The following is a 15,742-nucleotide window of genomic DNA, read 5'->3' as shown; positions in this document are numbered from 1 at the left end:
TTTTCAATGGTATAACTCTATTTAATCATCCCACCCAACATCTCTGTTACTGTTGTATTTTTTCTACATATTTTATAATTTCCACTATGTAATATTATTGCATGTGCATTAAATAGGCATTTGTCTTTTAATTAAATTACAGAAAGAATAAAAACATTGTGTTTACATATTTACTATTTTTTTCCATAATTTCTTGTATTCTTTGTCAGCTCCTAGTTGCTAGCATTCCTCTCTGGCCCGAATATCGTTCTTTAGCATTAATACTATGCAGGTATGCTGGCCATAGACTATCTTGTTTTTCCTTTATATAAAATGTTTTTATTTTACCCTCATTCCTGAAGAATATATTTGCTGGTTTTAAAATTCTGTGTGAATAAATTTTTCTATCACCATTTAAAAATTATTTCTTTGTTCTCCGGGTGTCACTGTCTCTGATAAGAAGTAAAAGATGACTGGTATCACTGTTCTCCAACAATGCACCATTTTTTTCTCCAGTTGATTTCAAGATTTTTCTTTCTCTTTGTTTTTCAATGGTTTCACCATGTTTTGTTTGGATGTGCTTTTATTTGGGCACACCCTGCATAAAATACATTTAAGTCACTGTTTTTCATGAAATATGGAAAAATTCTGGTCCTTATTTCTGTAAATATTTTCTTTCCCTTCACATCTTCTCCTCTTGCATCTCAAATTACATGTAACATTTGATATTGTTTCATAGGTCCCTAGGGTCTATTAATTTTTATTTAATCCTTGCTCTTCAGATTAGGTAGTTTCTAATGATTTGTCATCAATTTAACACATATCTGATTTAGCCCATTCAGTAGATTTTTCATTTCATTTGTTCTTTTCAGTTACTGAATTTCTATTTTTAATAGTTTCCACTTCTTTCCCTGCTGAAATTTCTTATCTTTTCATTCATTTAACATCTTCCTTTAATTCGTTTAATATATTTTTACTTTAATTCCTTTTTTTTTTTGAGAAGGATCTTGTTCTGTCACTCATATTGGAATGCAGTGATGTAGTAACATTTTACTGCAGCCTCAACCTCCCAGGCTCAAGGGATCCTCCCACCTCCACTGGATTCTTTGAAAGTCTATATATTATCTGTTTTAAAGTTTTTGTTTAATAAAGACAACATCTGGGCTACCATGGAGCTGGTTTGAAACGTCTATGTTTTTTTTCTTTTTTCTTGATTAGGTATAACACTTTCTTGTTTTCATGTCTAGTGTATCTTTTTTCTTTACTAGACATCATAGATGCTATATTGTAAAGACTCTGAATTATGTTGGCTTCTTCTGACAAACATTAATTTTTGTTCTTGTTGCCTCTGAGTTGTCTGGTCATCTTAAACTCATGAATGCTTGTTTTTATGCCTTGTTATCTGTGGAAAGCCCATGATGTTTCCCAAAGTCTTTTACCTTGATGGGACTCACTCTGCAAACTCTCTGCGATGTCTTCTCTATAGAACTTGTTTTAGGCTATGATAAAACATGTGTAGAAAAGGACTTAACCTAAGATGAGGTCCTTTGTGAGTTGAGGTATTTTGTGTTGTCTCAGCTGAATGTCAAAGGTATTAAAGAGGTATTAACAAGGTTATTTGTCCCTGACTATCTTGGACTTCCAGCACCCCCCATTTCTAGACCTGTGTAGTGTGTTTCATGTTTAACATGTTCAACCACACAGCAGCTTTTGTAATACTTAAGTAGTTCTACCCTGCCATGTGCAGCCTGGCTTTCAATCAAGTACTCAAGAGTATCTCAACCCTGGCGGGGCGGACTTTTAGATATTCCCTTCTGTATAGCTCTTTCCTCTCTGGTTTCTTGTTACAAAAATTGCAGTTTTCAGCTGCCTTGAACCCTGACTTTAGGTATAGCAGGACCACAGTTTGCATTTCAGCTTACTGTGCAGTGGTTGAGAAAATGTCTGTAGGCAGGTATGTGGTCATGATGGGGCTCACTTCATAAGTTTCTCTTGGCCCTCTCATCATACTACCCATTGTCTGATGCCTAAAAAACAGTTGTCTCATATATTTTATGGGTCTTTACGGCAGTAGGGCTGGTCTAGTACCAGTTAATTTTTCATAAAGCAGAAGTTCACTCTGCAGATTCTAACTATACTTGCCTACAACTGATCCATTACCTAACTTCTCACTTTTAAATGGGTTCTACTTGATGTATTTGCTGCTTCTGTTTTATACTCCAATGTCTGATTGATTCTTGGTTCTATGAGCATCGTTGTTATCACCAATTCCAGGCTCACTAATGTAGAGTATTTACCAAAGCTTGCCTCTGCTGATTATCATGGTAAACTAGGACAATCTTCCAGCTTAGGTGTGTTGGTAACTTGTTTTCACAGATCATTTATGAGCAGGTCCTCTTTGCTTGAGATAAAAAAAATCAACCTGAATTAGTCTACTTCAATTTCCCCCACCACCCTAGTCTAAGCCATCCTCATCTCATGTCTGTAAAACTGAAATAGCCTTCTAAAGCTTTTCCTTCATGCTTGTCCTTCAACAAACCATCTGTTATCCATGTGTTAGTAAGACTGATTTTTTCAAAATGTTAACCAATCATTTCATGTTTACATTTAAAACCCTCTAATGACTTCTCATTGTATTTAGAGTAAAATCTAAATAACTCATCCACCATAATTTCGTCTTGTAACACCTCCCCTATGGCTGACTAGGATTCGTGCTGGTCGCTTTCTGTTTCTCCAATACCATGGTCATTCCTATCACAGGGCTTTGGCACCTATAGCGTCATGTGGTGGAAAACATTTTTCCTCAAATCTCAGTAGGACTTCTCATTATCATCAGCTGGGTCTCAACCCTTCTCCTCATTAGAAAGGCCTTTTCTGATTTTGCTTTATTTTCTTTACAGCAGCTATCACTACTTGAAATTACTTTGACTTATATGCTTACTTTTATATTGTCTGTTTCTCTGCATTAAAACAGAAGCCTGTATAAAACAAATATCCAATAAATATATGCTGGAAAAAAGAGGAGTAGATCTTGACTCTTGCTTTATGTATATTTTTGTATGAACTATGATCATTGCAGTAAGAAAAATAGGAAAAAATAAATTCTGATATATAAAGCAGATGTCTGTACTTAGAATGACCTTGCTCAACTAAAGAAAACAGGGCTATTTAAAGCTAGTGGAACTGTCAATATGAAGAATGTAAAGAAGCAAGACCTAAATATGAACATTACATGAAAATTATAGAAAAATATAGTAACCTAGCTGGGTGTGGTGGCTCATGCCTGTAATCCCAGCACTTTGGGAGGCTGAGGTGGGTGAATCACAAGGTCAATCCTGGACAGCAAGGTAAAACCCTGTCTCTACTAAAAAAAACAAACAAAAATTAGCTGGGTGTGGTGGTGCACACCTGTAGTCCCAGCAACTTGGGAGGAGGCTGAGGCAGGAGAATCTCTTAAACCAGGGAGCTGGAGGCTGCAGTGAGCCGTGATGGCACTACTGCACTCCAGCCTGGTGACAGAATGAGACTCTGTCTCAAGAAAAAAAAAAGGAAAGGAAAAATATAGTAACTAAATCTATAGAGCAGCCTCAAAATATATAAAAAATTAAATAGGAAGGCCTAGGCCGGGTGCGGTGGCTCAAGCCTGTAATCCCAGCACTTTGGGAGGCCGAGGCGGGTGGATCACGAGGTCAAGAGATCAAGACCGTCCTGGTCAACATGGTGAAACCCCGTCTCTACCAAAAATACAAAAAATTAGCTGGGCATGGTGGCGCCTGTAATCCCAGCTACTCGGGAGGCTGAGGCAGGAGAATTGCCTGAACCCAGGAGGTGGAGGTTGCAGTGAGCCGAGATCGCGCCATTGCACTCCAGCCTGGGTAACAAGAGCGAAACTCCGTCTCAAAAAAAAAAAGAAGGCCTAAACTCCATTAACATTGCCTTAAATTATGAAGCAAAATCAACAGAGCTATAGGAAACAGACAAATCTTCTACCATAGCAGTCTTTAAAACAGTTTCAATAGCTGATAAATTAAGTAGATAAGAAATAAAATGATATTGACCGTATGTTTGAATACAAAGCATCCACAAATTTCAAAATGCCTAACATTTCAGAGTACATTTTCTGACCACAATATATAATAGTAAGAAAAAAGCAACTATTAAATAATTTAAACATAAAAAACATAAATAAGAATCCTATAAAATTGGATTGAATATAATTCAATATATATTATTTGGATTATCTGAACATAATTCAAATATAACATAGATATTCAATATAATTATATTATATTCAATAAATATTCAATACTAATTCAATATTTTTTGAATTTTCATATTGATTTCCTCTCTGACTTATGGATTATTTATAAATTATTTATAAACCCATAGGTCAGAGAGGAAATCAATGATCAATATGGAAATTCGATTATATATTGAACTGAATGGTAATGAAGTTATGAAGTAAAACCTGCTGGATACAACTAAGACAGTACTTAAAAAATGTTTAGTCATAGTGAATATATAATAGAAGAGCTAGCTAAGGAATTATTATAGCTGTACAGTTATTTCATACAGAGACAATACTTCATCTTTATATTCATTTACATTTCTCTAGACTGTGAATGGAGCGATGTATGGTCTGTTAGTGTTTGTGTATAACTTTTAATAAATTTTAACTTTTTATAATACATTTGTATATATTTTATGATAGTAAATGATATACTAGCATCTACATATACTTTATGCATTCATGACATACCTTTAAAATTTTTTTTTTTTATATTTCTAGGCCAAGTAGTTCATCTGTAAGCTTTTTCGAATTGTTGAAAATCTTCAAAAAATTTTCCAAAATACTTATTGAAAAAATTCCGCATATAAGTGTACTCATGCAGTTCAAACCTGTGTGGCTCAAGGGGTAACTATACACTGTTAGAGGTCATGAGACTCTTTACTCCTGGAGTGGGGGGCACATTAATGATCTCCCTGGATGGAGATATGAGGGAAGTTTCTAAAGTGTTAGCTATATGACTATAGTTATATTGTGAATGACAAAATGTTTATCTATTTGCTATTAAATAGTAACTTCCATAAACAATAACCAGAATAACAACTAAATACATTTAAGAAGGGAGAGTGTGCTATTTCAATACAGTATATAGGAAACAACACTGTGAAAAGTGAGCAATTTGTTGATGTATGGATAAGCATGTATTACACTGCTATAATGATAATATTTCTATTTTTTAAATCTTCACACAAATATTCTCTATTATTCTCCTATTCTGAAGGAAACAGCATTAATAGGTCATATGAAGTACCTAAGAATAGAACACAGCTGAATATTGTCCTTGTTTATGAACGTCAGACTGACCATAAAGGGCAGAATCAAACTGAAGCATACAAAGTATATAAAAGCTGTCCAAAGCATCATGCAGTAATTTCCAAAGAAAAATTCAAAAACTGCACTGAACAAAAATGTTCAATTAAATAAATATTACAGCAAGGATAATTTTGAGAAAACAATAATGCTTTGCAATCTAAGTTCTAAAATTTTTATTTTTAAAAACTGTGCTACTTTACCCTCATATTAAAAGCTTTCTCATATTTAACTACAAGCATAATTTTAAAAGTACCTGTTCATATCTTAATGTATTTCTTAAAAATGAAGACCAACTTAACTTGATATTATACTTAATATCTCAATGTTTTCAATGTTCTTGAATTAATACAAGAAACAGGAAAGAATAATATAATCTCCTAACCTTTGTAAACATTTTTTCTTGTTGGCCTAAAACTTTTTTAAAACTTTAAAAAACAAATGCTCTTAAAAAAACTCTACAGATAAAACTTCTACAGCATTAGTCTATATTTAGAAACAGAAGAGGAATGGAACTAGTCTTAATCATGGCATGTAATCCATTTCTGGAGAACGAAGGCAAGTGGTTTGTTCAAATGAAGATGTTTCTTTCTGTAAATTATTTGAAGTCTGATACTATTTACATTACTTCTTATCTTCCGAAAAGCTTGCTGTCATGTTGTAACAAAGCAACCGTATAATTAATGCTAACTAGTTTCTGTGAACAATACAGAGTTCCCTTCAAACAAATATAAGTTCTAGACAGTATGAATTATACCTTTAGCCTGTGAAAGCGAACAATATCTCCATTTTTATAAATTATTGGAAGGGCTTCATAGTTTCCACTAAAGAGCAGGCAAGTTAATTTTACATTTGTCTGGTCCACAATTGTTACAACTGTGCAATAATCTGGAAAACACAAAAATATTTTACTGGACTTTCAATATTTTAAAATAAGAATATGCTTATTTCAAAACACCAAACTATATTCTTTCTTTCATTAAGTCTTCTAAGAAGAGGATTAAAACAGAGACAATTTCTTGGCTTTTAATACACACTGCAAAATTATTTTGCAGAAGTGTTCCAGAAAAATTAATTTTAGAAAGTTTAGTAAAACAAAAATAAAAATCTCATTCAGTGTAAATTGTCTGGAGAGAAAATAACCTTTCTTATTACTTCAAAGTTTATAAATTAAGAAACATAAACATGGTCAATAAGAAAAATGCAATTTATAAAATAAACACAAATTTAAATGAAAACAAAGGCTAAATTATTTGCAGCAGATGTGAAGAGTATAGTGTCTAAAGAACTTATAAAATTGTTATAAAAATTAGGATGATATAGTAAATGTGTCACACAGATGAACAAACAATTCATAGAAAACTGTCATAATAAAAAACTCAAAAGAGAAAATGGTATTTGTTGCTAGTCACCTATAAAAATTATTCAGTATAACAAAAGAGAAGTATTTTATATAATTTAAACTGAGAGAAAAATTTAATAATATTTGGGTTGCTATAAAATGGTAACTTCAAACACTGGTGGTAATAAAACTGTAATACATCCTGCTTTAAATTTTTTAATTAACATAAAAAATTGTATGTATTTACATACATACAAACCATGTGCTATAAATGGTTTTGAAGTACACATACATTGTGACATCATCAAATCTAGTCAATGAAAATACACACATTACCTCACATATTTTTGTAGAGAGAACACTTTGTATCTATTTTCTTAGTACTTTTCAAGAATACATTTTTTCACTACAGTCACTATGTTGTACAATAGAACCCCTGAACTTATTCTTCCTAATTCAAATATTCCATCCTTTGACCACCATCTCCCCAAACCTTCCCCATAGCGACACAGGCCCCTGGCAATAACTGTACTCTTTACTTCTAGGAGATCAATTTTTCAAGGTTCTGTGCCTGGTTTATTTTACTTAACAATATCCTCCAGGTTCATCCATGTTGTTGTAAATGACAGAATTTCCTTCTTATGTCTAAGTAGTATTCCACTGCGTATACAGACCACATTTTCATTATTCATCCATTAACAGATGCTGACTGTTGTGAATAAGCCTGCAATGAACATGGGATGTCTCTTCAACATACTGATTATTTCCTTTTGATATACATAGTATATCCACGGTTTCAGTTACCCACAGTCAACAATGATCTATAAATATTTAATGAAAAATTCCAGAAATAATGTGAATCATTCCTTCATGCAGGGAATCCATACTGTCCTTGCTCCCTGACAGTTTGTCACTGAGAAGCTGTTTCAGCTAACATATCAATTGTTGAGGTAACCCTCATTTTACTTAATAATGGCCCCAAAGTATGAAGATGATGTGATAAGTGCTTAATTAAACTTTATCATAGGTATCTATCTTTAGGAAAAAACAGTGTATACAGAGTTCAGTACCATCCATGGTTTTGGGCAGCTGCTGGGGGTCTTGGAGCGTATCCCCTTTGGACAAAAGTACGTATCCAGTAGTGGGATTATGGGATCATATGGTAGTTCTAATTTTTCGAAGAACCTTTATATTGTTTTCTAATACCTGTGTTAATTTACATTGCCACCTACAATGTGCAAAGGTTACTTTTTCACACCCTTGCAATACTAGTCTTCTTTTGATAACAGCTATTCTAGTAGGTTTGAAGTGATATCTTGTGGTTTAATCTGCATTTCTATAATGATTAGCGATGTTGAACATCTTTTTGCATACCTTTCTGCCATTTGTATGTCATTTTTAAAGAAATGTCTATTCAGGTCCTTTGTCCATGTTTAAATTGGGTTGTTTTCTAGCCATCTAGTTGAGTTTCTCATATACTGCAGATATTAACCTATTATTAGGTATAGTTTGTAAATATTTTCTCCCATTCTGTAGATTGTCTCTTTATTGATGTTGGCTGTGCAGAAGGTTTTAAAGTTTGAAATAATCCCACTTGTCTATTCTTGCTTTCATTGCCTGAGCTTTTGAGGTCCCTTCCGAAAAAATCTCTGCTTGAATTAATGTCATGGAGCTTTTCCCCTACATTTTCTTCTAGTAGGTTCATAGTCTCGGGTCATACATTTAAGTATGTAATCCATTTTAAGTTACTTTTTGTACAAGGTATGAAATAAGGTTCTAGTTTCATTCTTCTGCATGTGGATATCCAGTTTTCCCAACACCATCTACTGAGGTGACTGTTCTTTCCTCATTGTGTGTTCTTGGCTCCTTTGTCAAAAATCAGTTGGCTCTAAATGAAGAGATTTACTTGGGGGCTCTCTATTTTGCTCCATTGATCTATGAATCTGTTTTTATGCCACTATCATAGTGTTTTGCTCACTATAGCTTTGTATAGTTAAGTCCTCACTTAACACTGGTTCCTGGAAACTGTGACTTCAAGCAAAACAACACATAATGAAATCAGTTCTACCATACGTCGATTGATATAAATAAGCAGTTAAGTTTCTATGTCATATTTCTGGTCAAAAACCATCACCAAACTTCTACATGAACACCTAATATCAAACATTAAATTCTAATACCAAAAAATAAATTGAGCCATATGTACAACTAAGAAAGACTGCTTTCAAAAAGGAAGATAATTATTTACCCTAATTATTTCCCTTATTTTGGTAAGTCAGTGGGTGATGACAGTCCTAAGTGGTGGTGGGTTAAAACAAGGAGTACATGTTTGCAAAATGAAAATTTTAAAAACTACCTCCTACCACCATGCAAATCAAAAACAATAACAAATATGGCAGCCTCAGTATGCACTTCTATACTATACTGCTTTATTTGTTGTCACAGATTTTATAATTATTTTTTGAATGTTTATTTTACTATTATTTGTATTCATTCATTCATTCACTCAATCATTCATGCATCTTCCAACCTTCTTATTCCAGTTCAGGCTCATGAGTGGCTGAAGCCTATCTGGGCAGATTGGGGTGCAAGAGGTGAGCCAACCCTGAACAGGGCTCCATTCCATTGCAAGGAGCACTCACAGACACCCACATTCATTCATACTGGACCAATGCAGACATGCTAAGTAATCCAATGTATACATTTTTAGGATATGAGAGGAAATGAGAAAACCCATGCAGACTTGGTAAGAATGTATAAACTCCACACACAGACAGTGAACCTTGGTAGGAATGAATTTTTTTGCTTATCAACATTACAAAATGATGCTGAACAAAATGATGCTATTCAAAGACCTGCTGTAGTATATTTTGATGTTAAATAGTGTGATACCTACAGTTTTATTCTTTTTGCTCAAATTGCTTTCATTATTTGGAGTCTTCTGTGACTTCTTACAGATTTTAGAATTGTTTTTTCAATTTCTATACAGAATGTCATTGGTATTCTGACAGGGATTACAGTGAATCTATAAATCACTCTGGGTAGTATGGACATTTCAACAACATGGTTTGAATTAATATTGTTGAAATGTCCATACTATCCAGAGTGAATTCAATCCATGAACATAAGATATCTCTCCATTCACTGGCATCTTCAATTTCTTTCATCAATATTTTACATATTTCATTGTAGAGATCTTTCACCTTCTTGGTTAAATATATTACTAATGACAAACAAACCGAAGAAGGCAAAGGACACAAAGAAATTTGGAGAATGACGATTATGTATTATCTTTTTTTTTTTTTATTGCCTTTGCCATCTTTTTTTTTTTTTTTTAAATTTTTTATTGGATTATAGGTTTTGGGGTACATGAGCAGAGCATGCAAGACAGTTGCGTAGGTACACACATGGCAGTGTGCTTTCTTTTCTTCTCCCCTTCACCCACATTTGGCTTTTCTCCCCAGGCTATCCCTCCCCCTCCCACTGGCCCTCCCCTTTTCCCCCCAATAGACCCCAGTGTTTAGTACTCCCCTTTCTGTGTCCATGTGTTCTCATTTTTCATCACCCACCTATGAGTGAGAATATGCGGTGTTTCATTTTCTGTTCTTGTGTCAGTTTGCTGAGGATGATGTTCTCCAGATTCATCCATGTCCCTACAAACGACACAAACTCATCATTTCTGATTGCTGCATAATATTCCATGGTGTATATGTGCCACATTTTTCCAATCCAGTCTATTATCAATGGACATTTGGGTTGATTCCAGGTCTTTGCTATTGTAAACAGTGCTGCAATGAACATTTGTGTACATGTGTCCTTATAGTAGAACGATTTATAGTCTTTTGGATATATACCCAGTAATGGGATTGCTGGGTCAAATGGAATTTCGATTTCTAAGGCCTTGAGGAATCGCCACACCGTCTTCCACAATGGTTGAACTAATTTACACTCCCACCAACAGTGTAAAAGTGTTCCTTTTTCTCCACATCCTCTCCAGCATCTGTTGTCTCCAGATTTTTTAATGATCGCCATTCTAACTGGCGTGAGATGGTATCTCAATGTGGTTTTGATTTGCATCTCTCTGATGATCAGTGACGATGAGCATTTTTTCATATGATTGTTGGCCTCATATATGTCTTCTTTCGTAAAGTATCTGTTCATATCCTTTGCCCACTTTTGAATGGGCTTGTTTTTTTCCTGTAAATCCGTTTGAGTTCTTTGTAAATTCTGGATATCAGCCCTTTGTCAGATGGGTAAACTGCAAAAATTTTTTCCCATTCTGTTGGTTGCCTATCCACTCTAGTGACTGTTTCTTTTGCCGTGCAGAAGCTGTGGAGTTTCATTAGGTCCCATTTGTCTATTTTGGCTTTTGTTGCCAATGCTTTTGGTGTTTTGTTCATGAAGTCCTTGCCTACTCCTATGTCCTGCATAGTTTTGCCTAGATTTTCTTCTAGGGTTTTTATGGTGCCAGGTCTTATGTTTAAGTCTTTAATCCATCTGGAGTTAATTTTAGTGTAAGGTGTGAGGAAGGGGTCCAGTTTCTGCTTTCTGCACATGGCTAGCCAGTTTTCCCAACACCATTTGTTAAACATGGAATCCTTTCCCCATTGCTTGTTTTTGTCAGGTTTATCAAAGATTGTATAGTTGTATGTACGTTGTGTTGCCTCTGGTGCCTCTGTTTTGTTCCATTGGTCTATATCTCTGTTTTGGTACCAGTACCATGCTGTTTTGATTACTGTAGCCTTGTAGTATAGTTTGAAATCCGGTAGTGTGATGCCCCACGCTGTGTTCTTTTTGCTTAGAATTGACTTGGCTATGCGGGCTCTCTTTTGGTTCCATATGAAGTTCATGGTGGTTTTTTCCAGTTCTGTGAAGAAAGTCAATGGTAGCTTGATGGGGATAGCGTTGATTCTGTAAATTACTTTGGGCAGTATAGCCATTTTCACGATATTAATTCTTCCTAACCATGAACATGGAATGTTTCTCCATCTGTTTGTGTCCTCTCTGATTTCGTTGAGCAGTGGTTTGTAGTTCTCCTTGAAGAGGTCTCTTACGTTCCCTGTGAGTTGTATTCCAAGGTATTTTATTCTTTTTGTAGCAATTGCGAATGGCAGTTCGCTCTTGATTTGGCTTTAAGTCTGTTATTGGTGTAGACGAATGCTTGTGATTTTTGCACATTGATTTTATATCCTGAGACTTTGCTGAAGTTGCTTATCAGTTTCAGGAGTTTTTGGGCTGAGGCGATGGGGTCTTCTAGGTATACTATCATGTCGTCTGCAAATAGAGACAATTTGGCTTCCACCTTTCCTATTTGAATACCCTTTATTTCTTTTTCTTGCCTGATTGCTCTGGCTAGAACTTCCAGTACTATATTGAATAGGAGTGGTGAAAGAGGGCATCCTTGTCTAGTGCCAGATTTCAAAGGGAATGCTTCCAGTTTTTGGCCATTCAGTATGATATTGGCTGTTGGTTTGTCATAAATAGCTTTTATTACTTTGAGATATGTTCCACCGATACCGAGTTTATTGAGGGTTTTTAGCATAAAGGGCTGTTGAATTTTGTCAAATGCCTTCTCTGCATCAATTGAGATAATCATGTGGTTTTTGTTTTTGGTTCTGTTTATGTGGTGAATTACATTTATAGACTTGCGTATGTTGAACCAGCCTTGCATCCCCGGGATGAATCCTACTTCATCATGATGAATAAGTTTTTTGATTTGCTGTTGCAATCGGCTTGCCAATATTTTATTGAAGATTTTTGCATCTATGTTCATCATGGATATTGGCCTGAAGTTTTCTTTTCTTGTTGGGTCTCTGCCGGGTTTTGGTATCAGAATGATGTTGGTCTCATAAAATGATTTGCGAAGGATTCCCTCTTTTTGGATTGTTTGAAATAGTTTTAGAAGAAATGGTGCCAGCTCTTCCTTGTGTGTCTGGTAGAATTCGGCTGTGAACCCGTCTGGACCTGGGCTTTTTTTGTGTGGTAGGCTCTTAATTGCTGCCTCGACTTCAGACCTTGTTATTGGTCTATTCATAGTTTCAGCTTCCTCCTGGTTTAGGCTTGGGAGGACACAGGAATCCAGGAATTTGTCCATTTCTTGCAGGTTTACTATTTTATGCGCATAGAGTTGTTTGTAATATTCTCTGATGATGGTTTGAATTTCTGTGGAATCTGTGGTGATTTCCCCTTTATCATTTTTTATTGCATCTATTCGGTTGTTCTCTCTTTTATTTTTAATCAGTCTGGCTAGTGGTCAAATTGGATAAAAAGCCAAAACCCAGCAGTGTGCTGTATCCAGGAAACCCATCTCACATGCAAGGATACACAAAGGCTCAAAATAAAGGGATGGAGGAAGATTTACCAAGCTAATGGAAAGCAAAAAAAAGCAGGAGTTGCAATTCTCATCTCCGATAAAATAGACTTTAAAGCAACAAAGATCAAAAGAGACAAAGAAGGCCATTACATAATGGTAAAAGGATCGATACAACAAGAAGAGCTAACGATCCTAAACATATATGGACCCAATGCAGGAGCACCCAGATACATAAGGCAAGTTCTTAAGGACTTACAAAAGGACTTAGACTCCCACACAATAATAGTGGGAGACTTTAACACTCCACTGTCAATACTAGACAGATCTACCAGACAGAAAATCAACAAGGATATCCAGGGCTTGAACTCAGACCTGGAGCAAGCAAACCTGATAGACATTTACAGAACTCTCCACCCCAAATCCACAGAATACACATTCTTCTCAGCACCACATCACACCTACTCTAAAATTGACCACATAATTGGAAGTAAAGCACTGCTCAGCAAATGCAAAACAACTGAAATCATAACAAACAGCCTCTCAGATCATAGTGCAATCAAGTTAGAACTCAGAATTCAGAAACAGACCCAGAACCGCACAGCTTCATGGAAACTGAACAACTGGCTCTTGAATGTTGACTGAGTAAACAATGAAATGAAGGCAGAAATAAAGAAGTTCTTCGAAACCAATGAGAACGAAGACACAACGTGCCAGAACCTCTGGGACACATTTAAAGCAGTCTCTAGAGGAAAGTATATAGCAATAAGTGCCCATATGAGGAGAATGGAGAGATGCAAAATTGACACCCTATTGTCAAAATTGAAAGAGCTAGAGGACCAAGATCAAAAAAACTCAAAACCCAGCAGAAGACAAGAAATAACTAAGATCAGAGCTGAGCTGAAGGAGATTGAGACACGAAAAACCCTTCAAAAAATCAATAAATCCAAGAGCTGGTTTTTTGAAAAGATTATGTATTATCTTAATGATGATTTCACAAATATATATATATATATATGTCAAAACACACGTTAACTGTACCTTCAAAGATGTGCCCTTTAGTGTATATATCAATTACGCCTTAGTAAAGCTGAAAAAATGTATTCTAAGTATTAATTTTCTGTAGCCATTGTAAATGAAATTGCTTTCCTGAGTTCTTCCTTGGCTACATTATTATTGGTGTATAGAAATACTTTGACTTTTGTATGTTAATTTTGTATTCTGCAACTTCACTGAATCAGTTTATTAATCCTAAATTTTTTTTGGTGGAGTCTTTAAGGTTGTCTATATATAAGATCATACTGTCTGCAAAGAGGGACAATTTAACTTCTTCCTTTTCAATCTGAATGCCTTTTATCTTTTTCTCTTGCCTAATTCCTCTGGCTAGGACTTCTACTAGTACTACATTGAAAAGAAGTGGCAAGAATGGGCATCTTGTTACAGATCTCAGAGGAAAAGCTTTCAACTTTCTCTGCATTTATTAAAATGATCATATAATTTTTATGCTCCATTCTTCTAATAACCATGTGATTTGTGTATGTGAAACTACCCTTACATACCTGGAATAAATTCTACCGTGAATAGATTCTTTAATTTGCTGTTGAATTTGGTTTGCTAGTATTTTGTTGAGGATTTCTGCATCTATATTGGCCTGTGGTTTTTTTGGTTGTTAGTTTTTATTTTGTCTTTGTCTGTCTTCAGTATCAGGATCCTGCTGGCCTCCTAAAATTAGTCTGGAAATATTTTCTTCTCTTCAATTTTTGAAACAGGTTGAAAAGAATTGGTATTAGTTCTCCATTAAATGTTTGATAGACTTTGAGGCTGCCTATATACATGATTCAGAAAATGCATTGACTTTCTGTCCTTCCTGGTTCCCTAGTAATTGAAGTATAGAGATTGAAAGGAACAAACCTCAAAACAGTGAAGGTAAGGAGAGTGTGAGAAAATATCAACATATTTTGGGATAATGAAAAGTTAAGTGGTTAAGGGATAAACAGAGGAGGCCAAAATCCAGAAGACACTACAAAGAGAAGATTGGGAACCACTGGGTTTAAGGATGAGAGTAAAAAGTAGGGCTGAAATCAGGGGATCAATTAGAAGTTTACACGCAGAACAAGTGTTTCAATGACTACCCATCCTTATTCTCCACTTCCCTAAAAATGGCTTCAGGCAGCATCTTTGTATTAATGACCTTTCCATTTTGAAAAATTCTGGGAACACAGGCTCTTTTCCAAGGAAGCTGCACTAATTAACTGAGAAGTACTAAGACTTTTCATATTGGTGTTAACAACTAGAAAAAATTCCTCCTCACCATCACATTAGGGAACCTACAGCCTGTTTGGCAGTTCTCACTCCACCCACCCTAGACTGAAGTTTTCAATCGATATGCCTTAACAAGTACTATTAGTCACTATCAAGTTTCCCACTCAAGGGCGGGTGGCGCGGGGGGAGCATATTGGAGAAATGAACTATTTACATACAAAGCAAAGGAGAAAGGTATATAAAACGTAAAATAAACTATACCTACATTCTTAAATGTAAAAAGACAGCAGAAAATTACCAGACATAAAAATAAAAATGGAAGACATTGTAATCCCAGCACTTTGGGAGGCTGAGGTGTGTGGATCATTTGAAGTCAGGAGTTCAAGACCAGTCTGGCCAACATGGTGAAACCCCATCTCTACTAAAAATAACAAAAATTAGCTGGGCGGTAGTGGCACTTCTTTGTAATCCC

The 15,742-nt window shown here is 35.3% G+C and overlaps 1 protein-coding gene across 9 annotated transcripts in view; it reads right to left on the bottom strand.

The window, feature by feature from the left end:
* The window catches only part of POT1 (protection of telomeres 1), a 131,795-nt gene that overhangs the window by 39,428 nt on the left and 76,625 nt on the right, over window positions 1-15,742 (bottom strand). For 6 of the 9 annotated variants that reach the window (XM_009003136.5, XM_009003138.5, XM_017975677.4 and 3 more), the window contains one exon: window positions 6,114-6,244. The exons of 2 other annotated variants lie outside the window; for them this stretch is intronic. In XM_009003136.5, coding sequence (XP_009001384.2) covers window positions 6,114-6,244 — 131 coding nt within the window. Of the gene's footprint in view, window positions 1-2,276; window positions 2,381-6,113; window positions 6,245-15,742 lie in introns of all 9 variants that reach the window. One more of the 9 variants, XM_078343863.1, reaches the window with a different exon arrangement.

This window comes from Callithrix jacchus, chromosome 11 (assembly GCF_049354715.1).
Source record: "Callithrix jacchus isolate 240 chromosome 11, calJac240_pri, whole genome shotgun sequence".
NCBI lineage: Eukaryota > Metazoa > Chordata > Mammalia > Primates > Cebidae > Callithrix > Callithrix jacchus.
This window is presented reverse-complemented; position numbering and strand designations above follow the sequence as displayed.